Below are 18,956 nucleotides of genomic sequence, written 5' to 3' on the forward strand. Positions count from 1 at the left end.
TAGCAACAGACAAACAGAGAAATTTTATGAGCAAGTAAGAAAGACAGACAGCAAAAGATAAATGATCAAAAAGAGAGAAAGGGGGAATTGAGCAAAGTGCATATTTACTGAGAACTTACTGTTGACAACACCGTATTTCTGAGCTATTAGTGCTGCCTGCAGGCTCTTCCCACTGCCTGGGGGTCCACAGAAGAGAATCCGTGGTGTAAAGGGGGCGGCTGATCGGTGCCGTGTTTGGACATAGGTAAGAACTAGAACATGAGAGAAAGGCAAGAAATAGATTATATTCAATTTATCTCCTCTTTCTTTTTTTTTTTTTTAAATAATATAAACACTGATTAACTTTTTTTTTTTAAAAACGTTGTCATGTTGATCATCACTTATTTTATCACTGAAACATCTGGATACTCCAACCAAAATCAGGCCTCTGATATAACTGTCATGTCAGCAACTTACACTGAGAGGCACTTTAGAAATCTATCATTACACTTCTATACTTCCTTTCATCAGTCGATGTCAAACCATTTTAAAGAGCAGATTCAATTAATAATTACTCTTTTACCGTGTTGTTTTTAGCAGAAGTAATTCTTCCTTGATAGGTACAATTTTACCATGCAAATTACAGAGGGATATAATTACATTTAATACTTTCTGCAGTTTCTGAACAAATATTGAAGTGTAAAAACTCAGGATGTTAAATTAATATGACATTGATCCAGCCGTGTGCTTCTGATTAACAGACTCCTAATTACAATATCATAGACTTGTAGCATAGGATGTCACGACACAATTCGGCATTGACAACACATAACCGAGTATGATTTCATTCTTTTGTCCATCACTTTTCCGTAACATGTAAAGGATATTTGAGCGTCTCTGTTCAATTCCACTCTGTTTGCTGGACATCATTCTTCTACATTTTGTATCACATAGGAAATACTACATTCAGGTCAATCTACAGATTATAAGAACTTTGGAAAGACCACAGGACATGCGAAGCATCATCAACATTGCTGTATTACAGAGGTCTGAACTTTGTTAAAATCTCAAAAGAGAACCTGATAGATTACCAAGAAGCTAAAAGAAGACACGGCTTGGCAGTGAGGATAAATTAGGATCGTATTTGGACATAGCCAAACACTCTTACTCCCCGTGCCCTTTTCATGGCTAACAATACTAGTGAAGAGAGCAGCTCAAGCTTCAGCACAAGCTACGCAAGCTTTCCAGGGATCACAGATGCAAATGCCAAGGCTAAAGGTCATGCCACCATATCCTGACTGCCATGGTTACTCATGATTAAAGCAGCATGGGCACACCTACACAGGTTTTGATTTTGTCTGTAATTGCAATGGATACAATTAAGTGTTAGCCCAGACATCTTCAGTTCAAATAAAAGACTCTCTAGACTAAAGAGTCCTTGTAATGAAATGGTATTTTAGTCTAACAAATAGGACAGGCTTAGACATTAATGTTTTTATGAATCACAAGCCCATATGAAAAACACAAAAGGATTGGAGAACATCATAAGGATCAGTATTGTAGCTACAATTGTTAACACATTGCTGTACACAAACTGACAATTTTTCTGAGGACCGTCTGCTAGACACTTTGGTATCATTATAAAATCTTTTTGTAATAAAGAAGCATCTCCAGCAAACTCCAGCCCTGCTACTTCTAGACAGCGGACCTAAAGTACTGAGAAGCTAACTCAAACTGCAACCACCTGGGATCGTATACATCTCTTTCTCCGGTGCCACAATATGTACGGGGATACTACACTGTACAACTGAATTTGATGTCACATATCCTAGCATACCTTAGCACTAATTGCATTAAAGTGTAAGAATTTACAAAATTTTATAGTTGTATGAAACAATTCATAACAATACTAATATCGATGAGAGACCTCCTCTTTCTAACTCTATCTGTAGCAATAAAAATACTTAACAGAAAACCTGGAAAAGCATAACAGAAAATAGTGTGTTTGCTGCATAACTGCCTAAAACCCAAGTATCAGCTACAGAAGGAGTGCTCCAGTTATTCTGAACATTTTCCATAACCCAGTGTATTGAAAAGCACAAACATTACAGGCAAAGCACCCTGCTTACAAATGATGCTTAATTTGCAGTAAATAACCAAGTTAATTAGGAGTAATGATCCCCTAGACAGTCTCCACATCTAATTATTCTTTAAAAAAAAATCTGGCTGCTTGATGCACTGCAGAAAAAAAGATCTAGAGAGGATTTTTTCATTCCAGTTTTCAATTTATCTCACTACATTATTAATTAATAATAATTAATATTCAGGCACTCACATTTTTATTTACAATTCAAGGCATGAATTCTTTATGAATGATGATATGAACTTTTAAATTTAATTAAGTAATTTAGAGGTAATTAATGTGTAAATTCAGAATATAAACTTCCTACTTGTTTATCTTAAAAGTGCAGCACTTGTTATTAAAAAAAAGACCTTTTGAGATGCAAAATTACTGGGATATAACAGATCATCTACAGACTGACAGCTACAAAGTACATTATCAATTGGTCTTCCTGGCAGTTTCCTTATTCTCTTCTTGAAGAATCAACATTAAAAGTCAGATTGCATTACAATCAAGCAAAGGCAAACAAGAATTGTTGAACAGAAAATCTACCAGCACAAACAGCTTTTAAATAATGAAATGTTACTGGCTTTGAACTATTCCTACTTCTTGTTATCAGACTTGTGGAAGGTACTAGCCCTCTGGGAGCCAATTGAGCCACAATGCAGCCTTTTAGAAGAGACTCTCACAGAAATAACCATGACATTGGCTCTACGGAGTCAGCTGTTCCTTGGCAGGACTGTGGAACTAAGACCTTCCGGTTATCCGCACTTACTCTCATCCCGTAAAATAATTACCAGGAACAGCCCAAACACTGTACTAGAGAGAGCACAACCTAGCTGGGAGCCATCTGTGTTGACTAATCCTAATCCTAGAAACTGTCTCTAACAGTAGGAACTACCTTTCAATAAGAGTTTACCAACTATCAGATTGGCCATAAAGGTACATATTTACCCTGTGAGAGGACATCCATGGAAGGCTGGTCTGCATTGATCGATTTCAAAACTTTTTGGTAGATCTGGAAAACCTCAGGGAAGTTTCTGTGATATTTCAGCAGTTTCTTTGACATCTCCTGTTCAGATAGATCTTCTGGTTTCACCAAACGTTGCTGTACCAGCAGATCACTTGGCCAGTCAAAGGTCGTATGGTACACCTCTAGAAGTTAGACACTGATTAGAAACTAAGAGGATGATTTAATAGGTCTTGCTCAGCTCCAAAAGGTTTCCTAAACAAAATCAAGGTCTTTGTTTAAGCTTTATGTTGTGGCACAAGCAATAACCTGTGCAGTTCCCTCAACTTGTACTGACAGCTGACAATTACTCTGCAGGTGCACAGATAGGAAGTGGCCAAGCTAACAGCCCACCCACGTAGTGCAGACAGCATGATGAGTAAGAACCAGGAACTGGGGATAACTCTCCAAATTCTTAGACTGAACCTTAAGCAAGACCTTTGATAAGCAGATCTCCTTTATAGCAAATAAAAGCCATTTCTTTAGTTAAGAACGTCTCTCCTAATTCCACTCCTAAAAAATCCAACATTATTTTTTTTATTGAGCAATGTCAGGATTTTATTTCGTGATGGATGATTGATAATGATAGTCAACAGACAATACAGAGCAAAGTCAATTTACAGTCATTTAATGGAAGATACCTGAAAGCATACCTGCACCTCAGAAAAAGAACAGCATCTAGCGAAGATGCATAGCAAAATGTAAGCCGTTATGGACAGATCTAACCTTCAAATATTCTGTAGTGCCATAGTCTACTGTTTGCAGGCTCAATACTGAGCTTTAAGTTTTCCCGTATTTTACTGGCACAGAAAATAATGCAATGTCAACAAATACTTTTTCCAAACAGTTTAAGTTTATAATTATAAATTCCTACTAGTTCTTAAAGGGATACCATTTAAATTTTAATCCCACTGGTATTACAATGTGTGCGAGACCAAGCAACACTCCAGTTTCTAGTGGAGATCAGGAACAAACACATACTGCACCTTCTGTGACGGGATCAAGCCTTTTCCCACTGTTCCTCTCAATCAGCACAGTGTCTGGAGCATAAAGCACAACTAGGCACAAAAAAAAAAAAAAAAAGGAAGAAAAAAGAAAAAAAGTGTAGCTTTTGTTAGTTACTTGTTTTATTTCCTGTAACTGTTCAGATGTATTCTAGTGCTAAAGATGGATGAATGTATTTCAAGCACATTTGCCTCATTCTCCTTTCCCAGTATTCTACCTGCAAATACTTCACTTTTAATCAGAGTTTTGCTCCACCTCCTAAACAGTATAGCGGGATAAAATATACATTAATCCAGTCCAGTCCTAGCTGTCCCCATTGCCCATACCAATTAACAAGGTTCTCCCTCACTTACATTGTATCTGGAGCCTAGGATGGACGTACCCACCGATCACTCAATACTGATTCTCTTCTATACCACAATTACTTTTCACCCAGCTACTTTGGTAGTGAGACCAGTGAAACTTATTTTTTGATAACCTCACAGAAAAGCATTCAAATTTGATTAGAAAGCATTAAAAGATGGAGAATCTGTCGGTTCCCTAGGTTGCTTTTGGTTAATCACCCTCACAGTTAAACACTGTAATTTAATTACTATTTTCCATGCATTTGATAACAGGTTTCAAACAAGTACTTCTTATGACTTTCTTCTCTGTATCAAATAGCTTTCAGACGCTTTTCTCCCTATTAAGGTACTCATACACCATAAATCTCACCTCCTCTCAATCTTCTTTTTGATTAACTAGACAGACTGAGCTTTAAGATTCTCATTCAGGTCTTCGTTGCACAGATATAATTGTGAGCAAAACTCAACTTCAGATGTTATTAGCTATATTAAAAATACATGCAAGTACTAGACATTAAACATTTTTGCCTAACTATTGCAGTGATTCTGAATTCTTCATTAACAGTCAAATCTCATCCAAATCAAATCCAAAGTGACAATTCATCAAGTTCACTAACATTCTGTTCACTATCCACTGGCAAGCTCTACATTTATCATTTTACACTGTATTCCACACAATCATAATAATTTCTTACATTCTAAGTAGGTCCTTAGATAACTGGCTGCTTCTAGATGGCAAGGACAGCTGTCAAGGTCTTGTCTATCAGCACTTTGCCAGTAAACTTAACTAAAAAAGTTCCTCTCAAATAAAGTCAGAATCCACCCATACTCTGAAAGGTCAAGCTTAAAATCATGATGTTCCCGCTTCACTTGGTGGAGCAAAGTTTGCTAAGCTTGCATTCTCTAATTCAACAGAAGGACGAATTTGTATTTAGTACATGAGGAATTGTTTTGGTCTGACGATCACTAAAGGCTGATTTCTAGAGATTGAAGTCAGAGAAAATTTGGACCCACTCCTAGGACAGAAGCAAAGCTGCATATAGCTGCTCAGAAACACTTGCTGGAGTGGCCTTTTTTTTTAACAAAAAAACCCCCCAGAAAGTATTTACAGAACTCTAACGTGTAAGAAGAAAAGGGTTCGTGTGTGAAAGACAGGATTTAAAGTCTCACAGGTTACCTCAAGTTTTTGAATGAATTTGAACCGCATTGAAATATTCTGCTGTCCAGTGACTCTGATGTCTTCAGTATCGGTATTGAATTTATTCAGGATTTTTGAGGAGAAACACTTCTAGTCTTTCCTACTGGATGCAATCACACATAAACCTTGTGCTGCTTACCAACATGCCTAGGAATGATGCCAGATGATTGCAGCATCCATGCCTGTTCCTGATTTTCAGGGAAGCCTTCCAAAATCCATCCCTATTGAACAAAAACATGAAACAGTTATTGATCCTGGAAGGGAAAAAACAAAAATTAGTGCTAAATGTCAGTGCTATTTGCATAAAAATTACCTCCTCTTGATCTCACAACAGCACAGTATTTGTTATGGATGCTTGTGAGAGAAGAAAGCAACATGGACCACTGATATTTTTGTGAAATGGCATGCACTAATACCACTGCCACAGAGCAATGGGAACTTACGTATTGTAGCAATGATTTCTTTTTTTTCATGTTTCGATCTTAAAAAAAAAAAAAAAAAAAGAAACTTCTATCTTGAATAAAAACAACCCAAAACAATTCCTACAGTTTTGAAATATTCAAAAGGATACCAGCCTACACTGTGTATAAAAAAGAGGCTAAACAAATCTAAAGACAGATTTAATGCCAAGAACACCGAGGAAAATATGCACGCTTTCATTATTTTCTTAAATTATACAGGAAAACTCACAGTAATGGAACCAGTGTTCCCAAAGCTAATGAAGCAACAGAGCAAAAGAAAGAAAAAAGAAAAAAGAGCCTTTTGCTCCCTTAAGTCCTCGTTATAGCCAGCTAAGTGTTGGATTGAGCATCTTTAAAAAAACATTTACAGATCTGTGAAATACCGTAGGAGAGCTGCAGCCTCACTCAGTTTCTGTGTGATGCAGTATTTGAAATCTAATCCACTTCCCAGTCTCAGGTCTGAATCTTCTAAACTTTGTCTAATTTATCTGTTAGTTGCTTAACCACACATGTCCTTGGTCACTATATCCTATACCTCAAAATAACTTTGTGATACTACAATGAATCTGGAAACCATCTTTGTACTGAAATAAAGAAGATATGTTAATATTGCATTAGCTAGCAATCATTATCATCTCCCACATAAATTTGAAGCTCTGTCAGTACAGGGTCCAAAGGTTTTAGAAGTATTTCAGGGAAACATATCTCCATGACTTCTGTGGGAGGAAATTGGGACATTCCAATTATACAAGAAAATAGAGTAGACTATTTAAAATTCCTTAATTAGCCTGGTTTCAGGAAAATAAGAGACTCAAGTAACTGCAAGCCATTTTTGCCACTCTCAGTGTTTGCTCTATCGAATTAGAATGAACCACTGTCTAAGGTCACACAGGTGCTGAGAAATCAATTTACCCCTTGGGACTTGCAGGGGGCAAGCCTGCACAATATTTTTAGCAGCATGCTAGGAACTTCAGCACTAGTTCTGAATATATTGTGCCTGTACAACACATATATATAGGCCCAGATCCTCTTCTAGGGAGAAATGGCATCAGAGGTCTGAAGTCAATAAATCTATGCCAATTTACACAGACTACAGATCTGGCTTTCTCCACTCCAAGTAAAACACTTTTGGAAACTAAAAGAAAACAAACAAAAACCACCCCACAAAACCATTGCTTCTGGTGTCAGTACAGCTTTTTGCTCAAAATCACATACCGAGCAACAAGCAGTAAACACGGAATATTGTTTTTTAAGAAAATGTAGAAAAATTCAAGAGGTTTATATTCAAATTTCAAAGGTCCTTAAAACAAGCAATAAGCAATTTTATAGCTAAAAGTTTTTGCAATGTAAAAAAACATAGCTCAATAAATAGCTTCCTGCAAAAAATACGTTTTAAGGCATTAAAAAATGCAAAATAAATACACACTACAAAAACAGTTAGCATTTTGGATCTTATTTCCAAAGGTCTCCGAGTTCCAGGGTATCAGTCAGTTCCTAATTAGAATACATTATCCATCTACTTGACACTTCAGTGAAATGTCTATTCCACCACAGAGCTGCAGCTTTGTTCAGAACAGGTTTATTGATATTCTGCTGCATTCCCTCTCCATACCCCCAGTGGCTTGGTTCTGTTTTATCACACATCAAAAAGGCCGTATGCTCAGGGCACCCCATGCACAGCTCAGAGCTGGAGGTCTGAACAGCTGCAAGTAGTATGGTATCACAGGAGGGACAAGCTCCAAGCAGATGTCACAGATTAAAAAAAAAAAAAAAAAAGAAAAAGAAAAAAAAAAAAGAGTAAAAAGGGAGTGTGGCTTGGGAACGAAGCAAGAGGAAGCAAGACACAGCAGAGCAAGACCTGACTTAAAATATGCCTATCATGCTTTATGCAAACACTGGTCTTTTTTGCCCTCCTGACTATCATTAAAGTGTAATTAGTAACTTCACATGGTAAATTTGTTTCTTTAAGAAGCCCTCTATTTTTTGTTCTTGATAGCAGTAACTTACATCCATGCATGGATTGCACCTTATCACATCAAGGGTGGAACAAAGGCTAAAAGTGAGTAATTCCACAGTGCCTTTACTCTGTGGTCACTGTTCCCTCTCTTTCAGCTGGAAACCTCAATCCTTTCCCACGTGAAGACTGCTGTAAATACAGCATTCTGCTGTTGCCTTAATGCCAGGTGAAGTGCTCCTTAGAGATTCATGCCATGCTGAAAGTCAGCAACAAGGAAGCACTTTCAAAGCCATCACTTTCCTCTTCAGATTTAAGCAATCTGGAGAAAAGGAAACAGTCAAGGTCATTCCCAAATGTAAATCTCATTCCTTTGCCGGCACTACTCTCAGCTGTAACAGCAAGCCTACATACTTTCACACTTTCCACCCCAATAATAATGACTTGGGTATTCATTTCTCTCTTATTCTCTCTCTTGACCTGCACAGTTTCAATGTGTTTTTTTTTTTTTAATTACAGAATCAAAATTGACACTGCCTTAGAATAATGAAAAGGGATAGCACAAAGAAATAATGCTGAATTACGTGGCACATCTGAAAGAAATCTCAGCCACAAGCATAAAAATCAAAGGTCATGAATACTGCTGCCTTTAGGAAAATGGCTCATCAAAACGTTTTTTCCACATCATCATTCAGTATTTTTGAAAAAGTATTACATGCCTTTCACTCCCATGTGAAGAAAGGGGACAGACAATAATACAAAAAAATAATTTTAGCAATAGCTTTGCCAGCATGGATCTTAAATGTCTGAGATTTTCAGAAAACAGCAGACTGACAAGTACAGTAGAAATATTGTCAACCCAACTCCCGCAGTCCATCAACATTAGCACATGGATGATGGAAGAAGCTCCAACTTTGCCAAATTTCCCATTAGAAAGAAACCTTTTATTCCCCACATTATTTTTGTAGGTTGAGTAAGCTGCAAAGCTATTAAAAAAAAAAAGCCACACTCTTCTTGGAAAACAAAAAAGATGCTGAATAGACAGATTCTCTCCCCAGATAAATCTGTGTAACATCACTATCCTTGCATGGAGTTTCACAGAGACAACATGATGATCTTTATCTGCCAAGGTAAAATAAAAAAGAACCAATAGCCATTGCTCTCTTTGTCTTCCATTTCAAGGATAGCCACTACCCTTCTGAATGGTTTAATACCAATCAAAATAATTCTGCCACTACTCATGTGAATCACTGGCCTAAGCTTAGTTTCTGAATGGTCATAAGACATGAGTAAGGTTGCTCAGCTTGCTCTCTCACAAGTTCATCATGTAGCAATTTCGTCACTAGCCTTCCCTAGTTCTATAAATTCCCTCCACAACACCAGCAGTCAGAGGCGCCATAGCCCACATGTACTAACCCTGTAAGATGAAAAGTCTTCATATCAGCTTCACAAGTCCCAGGTTCTAACATAACGCTTGCCATAAGTTTTCTGTGTATGCTGGAACACCTACCTGTCTCATCCCTTGCAGTCCTAACTACATTTGTGTTAGAAGAACACACAACGCAGAGCCTCAGCAGAGCTGTTGATCAATAAAAATGTTCTCCTTAGAGAATGCCTGTGACATCTATAAACCTGTGAGTGTCAAAACAATAGCACAAAAAATTCTGTATTCCTACTGTCAGTGGGATGAAAGCTGTACAATTAATGCCAAGCCAATGACACCACAAGGAGAAATAAAACAAACAGCTGGTGGTACTATGGTCCAACATACTACTCCTAATCTATTAACATTCTTAGGGGGGAAAAAATGCTGACTCATGCTTTGAGAGAAATGGCATAAATCCGTTCAATGAGTACAAAATCCACAGTATTAATTCTATTTCCAGTCACACAAGGAAAATATTGCAATTAAAAAGCATAGATCCCCTTTCAAATGGAAGACACATACACAACGTGAGGAAGTTTTAGTGACCATGAATTACTATCTATTAATGAGAAGATTTTTAATAACCATCACAACTTTGAAAAGTCAATTAAGGTTTCAGCTGTTTTTAGGCAAAAACACATAACTAGACCAATAGACCATTCTTGCTGAATGTCAGGGAAGCTTTATAAAGGTTTTTTTCCCCCTAGTTCTGTAACACATCCAGCACTGATTCAGTGTTGCTGGTGATAACAACAGGAACATAAAATGTAGGCAGGACACTATGCAGCTGTTGGCATTTTAACCATCTCGTCACCTTACTCAGAGTTTACCTGACCTAATACTTAAAATAACAGTCGCTGAGAGATCCTTCCCTTGCTATTAAAAGGAGAACTAGAACCATGCCAACAATTATAGAAAGAATGGGCCAAAAAAAAGCATAGGGTGGGTGCAGCCTTTGGAGAGCAATGGATTTTGCTTACACACTGATGGTTAGCAAAACTCACTTTAGCGATACCACAACAAACACTGGAAAAAATAGCTGTTGAAAACATACCATCTTTTAATCAGGCAAAGAGACTTATGTGAAAAAATAAGCACGTTGGAGAGGTTTTGGAGCTACTGTTATAAAATCCCTAAACTGAAGAGTTATTCACCTACTTGCTAGTTTACAGCAACTACTGCCATCCAACAGCTCTCCTCCAGACAGCATTAGAGGACAGACTGCCCCAGCAACTACTACCTTTGAGTGATGATGAGAAAAAATTATTTAACCGAAACTATTGAAAATACCAGGTGTACCCTGGCATCTTCCCTATCCCACCTGCTAACTACTAGTAGTACAACCAGAGAAGCTGTTAGCGTTATGCTGAGGGGGGCTGTGTTTGGGGACTGAAACCAGCCTAAAGACTAGCAGCTAGCAGTCAGAATAGCAGTTTCACTCTTGGGTTTATCATCTTTCTAACTTACTTTCATTTCTACAGGTTTAAAGATTTTAAACATACTCGAGGAGAAATTTCACTTGAGATAGATGTTCCACATCTTGCCACAAGGACAAGGTAGTAAATCATACAATCACCTGACTTGCTGTATATCCATGATATCTCATTGCACTGCTTACATAAAAAATGTTGACAGTCATGGTCTTTTTTTGCTGCTCATTTGCTCGTATATCCAGAGCTGACAATACTGGTTTCTCAAGTGTTCCTCAGCTACACTCTTTAATTCAAAATGCCACAAAAATGAACAAGACGGTACACCACATGTGTGTTTTTAAACAGGTTCTCCTGCAAATTGAAAGGCCTAAGTCCTGTGTCAATTTAGTACAGATAAACAAATACATTAAATACTACCAGATATTTGATCTGGAGTGCTAAATAATAAATAAATAAAATAGGTCAGCTAAAAAGACCTTCAAGGGAAACCAGACAGACCCATATAATGCAAGCACAGTGACAAGCAATGCAAAAGTTTAATTCTACTTTGCAAATTTAAAATTAATAGATCAATTATGGAGTAAGGTGTACAGTATTTTGTAGAGAAAAATTGATAACCCTTAGGTTTTCTGCCAATCTCTTTACTCCTTTCTTGCTAAGGATCCAAAAATCATTGCTTCAATATCCCAGGTGATAAAGCATGGAGCAAGAAACACAGGATCCTAAAACACAAAAAAAAGTGGTCCATTTGGAAAAGAAGGGGAGGGGGTCATGTCCTTATACATAATGAACTAGAAAACTCTTCCACAGTCTTCCCACGCCTCGATCATACCAGTGTAGGAAGGGAATTCAAAGAGAAACAACAGCAAGGTTTAGGAAGAAAATAAGAGCTTGAACTAACAGCAGTGTGCATTTTGCCCAAAACCTGTCTTATCTACACAGTGAAGTAGATTTTATTAGTTCACAGTAAGTAGAAAGAAGGCAGGAGTGGGCATCAGAAAAATCCATACTTTGCAGTTTAGAGTTGCCAGTACATTTAAAAATCCTAACATCTTGGTAATTCCCCATGAAAGCAAATACTGGTGTAGTTTAACAGCGCAGGGTCCAACTCATAACTATGTTACTCCAAAGTTGCAGGAATTCAACTCAACAAATGTCAATGGGATTTATATCTGGTATAAATCTAGACTAATTTAGGGATGAGCTAGGTTTCTGTTTCATGAATTTCCCTTCATAAAAACAATTGCTCACATTTCTTTGAGGGAGGAGGAGCCCTACACTGTCATTTGCAAATATGTATGGGACCCAATAATGCACCCCAGATTTTTGTTACAGTAAGTCTCTTGTTAAACTGGATGTACCTAAAAATGCAATGAATTGTTCAAAAATCACCCACATTAACTTATTTTCACTCTTTCAGAGCTTTCTCTACTGATGGAAAAGGACTTTTATAACAAGATAATTCCCAATGCAAATAAGGGCACTGTCATGCAAATAAGGGCACTGTCACGTGCTTTTCTATGACCTGGCAAAAGAACAAGATTAGCTGGGCAAGGAAAGGTTTGGTTTAGCTTAATTACTTTTCTTGGTAGCATTAAACACCAACAGGTAGTATTCTAAATTAAATTCTCAAGCAACCAGTGGATAACATAATGGAGTAAGTCGACATTTAGCTACTACCAGTTCTAAGCTCCTGCTTAAAGAGACCGGCATACTGCCTACTTTGCTACAGCTATATGCTTGCAACAGAAATACGACACAGACACGTCCTCTAGCAAACCTCTCAGGCAGGAACAACTTAAAAGATTACATCTCCAGCTATTCATTACCATCCTGATCAAGTTATTCTTTCCACAGTTCATATACTGTAATTGACCATCTGATCTAGCTTACAGAAGGCAGGACCACTGAAAGCCACTTCCATCAGTGGCTTAACCTAAAATAGTTGACTTTGCACTGAAGCACATGGAGACTTCCTTGGCAATCATTCACATTACCCAAGTTCTAAAAGCCTAAACCTTCAAAATCAGGGGCAGAAAATGTTTTCAGTTATTCTTGCTAGTTTTGTTGATGTTTCTCTGCACTTATAGACACCTCTGTGCTACAGAATTACCATCTTAAGAACTACAAGGCAATGGCTCAGCCCCCAAGACGATTTTGTTTTACATGGATGGAAGGATTCAGTCTGCAGATCATTGCAGACTACACCAAAAATCACAGAGACAGAAAAAGAAGTACAAGACAAAATTGTCAGCATTTCCAGTTTCTTTCAGTGCCTAATGCTAAGAAGCTTTAGGAAGCAATTTTCACACTTCAATGAAATGTTAATTACCAGTCCTGCTTTATTCAACCAACAAGATAGATGATGATGATGATGAGAAGCAGCAACAGATTTTAATAAAACTATGAGCCTTGCAATATCTCTATGAGGTCAAGAAGTACTAGTTATCCCCTGACCCAAAGGTATGTGTGTGACAGAGTGACCGTTCTGAAAACACATACTATTTATCTGAAAAAAGCTGTTTAGTCCTTCATAAATGTAACACCTACTTTGGACTGGACTTCTCTCAAGAAGTGCATCAAATAATCTGCAGTCCTTATTTTGGTACTGTTTAGAGACAGGGTTTTATCCATTAGATTAGTATGTCTCTTACAAATAATCCCTTCTACTGGACTGATTATGGACTCAATAAACCATAACAACATCTGAGATTTTAAAGGAAATACATAAAAGAGATTTTGCTTTACTTGAGTCCAGACATTAATTTCTACCAATATTAATGTACTTAAGTTCTCTTTTGGTTCTATGTTAAAAGTCTCTACTTACATTAAGGCTAAGCACACAGGGCAGGGGGAAAGGCACACATCAGTGAATACAGCTAAACCTATTCAGTTGCCTATTTGTGTCAACTAACAGTGAATATATTAATTATTACCTAGAAGAGAATATACGCAAATGCAGTTTTTCATAAAACAGGAAGAAAAAAAGACACAATGAGAAATAAAGAAAAATGATATGAATAGTGTTAGACTCTTTTCCTCCTTTCCTCAATAAGAGTTAAAATCTTAACATATTGATTTTTATATATTTTCTGTTTATCTGTTTTGTCCACTATAACTCTGCCAGTTGCCCCAGGCAATCAACAAAGCTATGCTTGTTCAGCCTTTGATCATCTCTGTGCTAGAAGATTAGCATATGCATACTCTCATCCTCCCCTTTATCCTGTTAATAAAGCTCCAAACTCCCTCTGCTGATGTTCAAGAAAGCAATCCGCTCCAGAGCCCCCAATGATTTGCCCCCATTCCCTCCTCTGCTCAGGACTCAGAATGCTAACTACTATGCACGAGTTGTGTAAGTGCTTATCCACCGGCCCTCTGAGGAGCAATTCTTACTTGTTTGATGCAGTCCACGTTTGACAGACGTTCCTGGATCAGATTGGCCCAAAGCGCGTTGGGAATTTTCTAAAGAAAGAACAAAAAAAGGCTGAATATTCACAATTGAGTTCAAAAGGAATTTTACCATGCAGGCATATTCCGGTTAAAGGTGAACTGAGATGTCGTCTTAAAAATAAATTAAAAAAATCTGTGCAAGTCCCAAGTCATTAACATAATATATCAGAGAGTTAATAAAGGTACAAAAATCAGTGTTAAAGGTAAGCTGAACACAAAGGCTACATCCATGCTTTTTGCACACTAACATGGAAGCGGTGCCAAGTTTTGCACACTAACACACACATTGGACATCAAACCTGCAAAGGGATCCATAAGAACATCACATCCATAAGTAGTCCTTTTTAGCACAAGTATCTGACCCACCACTGCTTCGTATGTCAGTGGACTCAGCATTAGTGATCTTAACGGCTATCCTGCGAGACAAGCAGAATCTCAACCACAGAGCAAATAACAGAAAGAGTCTGATCTTCAGGAGATTCGTTTCATAGTTTCAAGTAACTCTCACTTTTTCATCATCCAGAAAGTTTATTTAAAGTACATTTTAATGTTAAAGTTAATTTTAATGCTAAAGTTAGTTTATTTTTAAACTCGGACTGTGAAATGCAATTGAAACTTCATGTGCCAAGATTTTCAGAAGTGCTGTTTCTTTCTGTGACTATTACTTTGTCCATATCTAGAGATGTTTTGTAAGATGCTATTTGCTACCTGACAGAAGAACAAAGTTCCTCTCCAGATTTAGCACTTTTTCCCCCCCATAATATTCCTTCCATTATTGTATTAGATTTCCTCACAAGAAATTACCAATACCCTTCTTTCCTTCTTGTAAGAATTTTCTTCACTATATTGTTAATTTAGGCCTTCATTCTATGCTGAACTTGGTTGAACAAACTCTACATTAAGCAGTTAAAATTGATAAAGTCTAAGCCTTTGGCCATGCCAGTCAGAGCAGCCGTTAATCCTTTGACTAAATGCCTTGTCTCAGACTCATTAATTTTGTCGTTACTGGTAAAATGAATACTCGGAAAAAAATCTGCAGTCAGATTCTCTACTTCCCAAGTCAAAAAATTATCTTTCACTGAACGATGTGAGCTCGGCTCTTTGCTCCACGCCGTTCCATATATTGTGGGTTCCCATCTCTTTTTCAAACCAAACAGTCTGAAGGGCATAATCATAAAAAACCAGTATTTCTGCAGGCTTACATTATACTAAAGAATGTAGACAGATATAATGAAAATGTGACTATGCGGAAAGATTTCATAACAATCTTCTTCATTAGATCTTGAAACAATTTCATCAGGAGTGGTGGAAATGCTACCACACAAGTCACTTAGAGTGGAGCAAGCTCTCCAGAATACGCAGAGACCAGTCCTCGGCTGGCTGTGGAACGGACAAGGTGGCCCAGTCAGGCAGTGGATTTTCTTGTTTTATTTATCTCTACTGTCCCCAGTTCTCAGTGCCTTTCCCAATATCAGCCATTCACAAGGCAACATTCAAGCAGGTAAAAGAGAAAAAGGGAAAGAAATTGCTGTGTTTCTTGGAAGTCAGCAGGTCCCATAGGGTGGTGCGTCAAAGCCTCCTGCAGGCTCTCGCTGCTGGAGCCTGGGTGTGTGGCTTTGAGTCTGTCACCTTGCAAAGGTGCATCACGCTGCTAGCAGAAACAGCTAGCGTCTTGCTTGCTTCTTTGATGTGTCATGTCAAGACAGGCTAGTGACTGCCGGGGGTCCACTCTGCTAAGCCTTGCCAAACCAATTTAAACCAAAATTATACTAACTTCTTTCAGTGCAGTGGTATTCTTAGTCCTCTCTTTTGAGCAGGGTTTATTGCACAAAAACAATCAAGGACACACACGCAGGTATTTCAGTGTTTTAGTTCCTTCTGCTCTCTGTGGCTCAATTCCAGTCTCATTTCCTGGTCAGTTTTCCTCCTACTGAGCAGTGGCCTACAAAATCATTTTGAATAGGTTGCTCATAGAATGCCTAATTATTCAACTAGAAATCATTACATTTGATAAATATCAGATAGCACAGTTGTAATTTCTCTCTCATAAACGCTCACATAAATATGTCATGAGCCTGGTGGATGGGACTTCACCTCTCAGAAATCTGCAGTAACGGACAGTGATACACATACATTTGATAACTGCAGAACTGTATCTTATCTAAGGCACTCTGAGCCCGTCCCAAAATCCAGTTTAGTTAATGGAAAGACCTGCTGCGGTATTTTATGTTCAGACCACTTTTCTATACACACCGGTTTAATCACTATTTCCATACTGCTGAAAAACTGTACTCATTTCTGATTAATTTTAAACATTCCATGTTATTTCAGGGACATCATATTTCATCTTACATGCCTGATCTACTCAGAGTTATGTTTTTGCAATCTTTTCATAAAACTGCTATGCTTTTTGTTGCCAGGGCAGGGGGAGCACTTTCCTTAGACATTTCCATTGGAAGTTTTGGATGTATTTGTCCTGAAAACAGCTGCAGTTAAAAATTTCTTAGTTTGCTTTATAGTTTGCACCTCAGAGCAAAAAGCAGTCATGTTTGAAGAAATTGGACTTAGTATTTTGAAAATCATGAATGTTTGGATATAGCTTGTTCAGATAAATACACATGAAAGGCTGGGATTTTTTAGGTATACACAAGACTGGAACAGTTCCTATTTGTTCTTTTGTAGTGGCTTGTCCTGAAACAATTAGAATGCTGAACATGCATAGATAAGGACGCCTTTGGTTTTCCTCTCTTCTATTGTATTTCTTCTTAAAAAGCATGGGGATATGATGCAACTGTAGAGTAGTTCTAAGTCATTACATAGTATGCAAACACCTTAACTACAATTTAGTATAGCATTAAGAGCACACCCATCCCATAAGCCCACAATTACCACAGTTGTTTCAACTTCTTATTTTATCCAGTTACAGGAAAAGTGAAACATGCAATAGCTCATCATTAGACTTCACTATAGGAAAAACCTGAAGGTGCTTCCTATTAACTTTATAATAACTAGAGATGAGGGAATAATTTGCAATGATTTATCCAAAAATGTAGCCTCTTTTTCTGTTCATGGAATATTTATTGATAGCTCATGGTTCTTCAAATTTATTGAATATTCAAAAATATTTGACTTCTTTTTGGAATATTTTTACATGCAGAATGATCACATTTTGCTTTGAACAGTCAATATTTAAAATTCACTACCTGAGCTGTGCTCATTAGTAAGTGGCCAGGTATGTGTTAGTGAATGATTGCATGTCCGACTTTAAAACTAGAGCTTCAGAGAATAATCACATATTTTCAATACGCCTTCCATGAATTCTTGTGCCAGGAAAACTCAAATGCTTTAACGTGCACTGGAAGTGAACACAAAAGAGATGAAAGCTTGCCTAAAGATAAGTAAGTAAACTATGTGAACAAATATTTGCGGACCTTTTTGCAGCATTTGTCCAGATCTAGTAACATTGGCCTACTGACCTAAAAATTAACAAACTTTGGCACCGGGGTTAATTCAGCCACAGTAACCTTATACACACGAAACGGTCCTCTAACAACATTAAATTGTGTTACATGATCTTCACACCAGATTTTCAAAAACACAGTCTTAGTTCCTGCTTTTCCTCTTTCCATTTATTAAATTGCTTTGGCCAGGACTACAACTTTTTAATGCCCTGGTTGTATCAAAGACAGTATAAACAGCTATTGTTTTGCTCCTGAATAGACATTCAAACCCTATTAGCGCTAATGGATGTTACGTATGCTAGAGGAGTCAAGCTTACCACTCACTTCAGCAGAACCAGGGGTCAGTTACGGCAAAAGTAGATTTAGCCAGCAGAGATTAATCAGTAAGGGAAAATATAGCTCGTGATGACAATTTGGCTACATTTTAAGTCATTGTAAAGCTTGCACTACTTAAGAGGAAGCAAGGAGTTCCCTCCTAGTTTTAGGAGTTACATTTGAAGAATCAAACTCATATAAAAGAACAAAAGAAATGATTTAGTGAAAACGTTCTTCTAGGATCTAACATCTCAAAAACAAAAGGCAAACTGCACAGTATTCAACCACCACCAGATTTTGCTCTTTGGGCACTCCTTACTACCTGATTAGCCTTGACATTTTTGACTTTCATCTTCCATACCATCCATCTTTTTAAATCAAATAAGCCCAAAAGGACACCCTTGAAAGTGCATCTGTATAGTCTGAAATATGTTAATAATTACAGTAATTAAACCAAAGGGAATTTTTGTTTTAAATTCTCCCCCTCTAAGTTGAAATTTATGAATCTAGCAGAACAATCTTTAATAATTAGCACAAAGATTTCAAAGTACATATTCTCGATAAGAATCATTTTATATCATCCCAGTCAAAAGTAAACCCTTTTGCCAGTAAGTTCAGTGAGTTCTTTCCTCTCAGATCTTTAAGTATATTACTCGAGGCATCTCCCAACTTCATTCACTAATCCAGTGTAATAAACACTACCCTATTTTCAGCCTAGTTTTCTAAGGAAAAAAAAAAAAATTAAACTATGTATCACACCATCTACTGTCTCAGCAAATTATGAATCTGCTGGCCATTT

General features: G+C 37.4%; 1 protein-coding gene across 1 annotated transcript in view; it reads right to left on the minus strand.

Annotated features, from left to right (window-relative positions):
* The window catches only part of AK8 (adenylate kinase 8), a 71,539-nt gene that overhangs the window by 46,501 nt on the left and 6,082 nt on the right, over positions 1-18,956 (minus strand). Inside the window, exons 4-8 of the mRNA XM_075717140.1 lie at positions 14,325-14,393; positions 5,797-5,878; positions 4,097-4,168; positions 3,056-3,256; positions 120-251 (exon numbers count right to left, since the gene is read on the minus strand). Coding sequence (XP_075573255.1) covers positions 120-251; positions 3,056-3,256; positions 4,097-4,168; positions 5,797-5,878; positions 14,325-14,393 — 556 coding nt within the window. The remainder of the gene's footprint in view (positions 1-119; positions 252-3,055; positions 3,257-4,096; positions 4,169-5,796; positions 5,879-14,324; positions 14,394-18,956) is intronic.

Source organism: Pelecanus crispus, chromosome 9 (assembly GCF_030463565.1).
Source record: "Pelecanus crispus isolate bPelCri1 chromosome 9, bPelCri1.pri, whole genome shotgun sequence".
In the NCBI taxonomy this organism is placed as follows: Eukaryota; Metazoa; Chordata; class Aves; order Pelecaniformes; family Pelecanidae; genus Pelecanus; species Pelecanus crispus.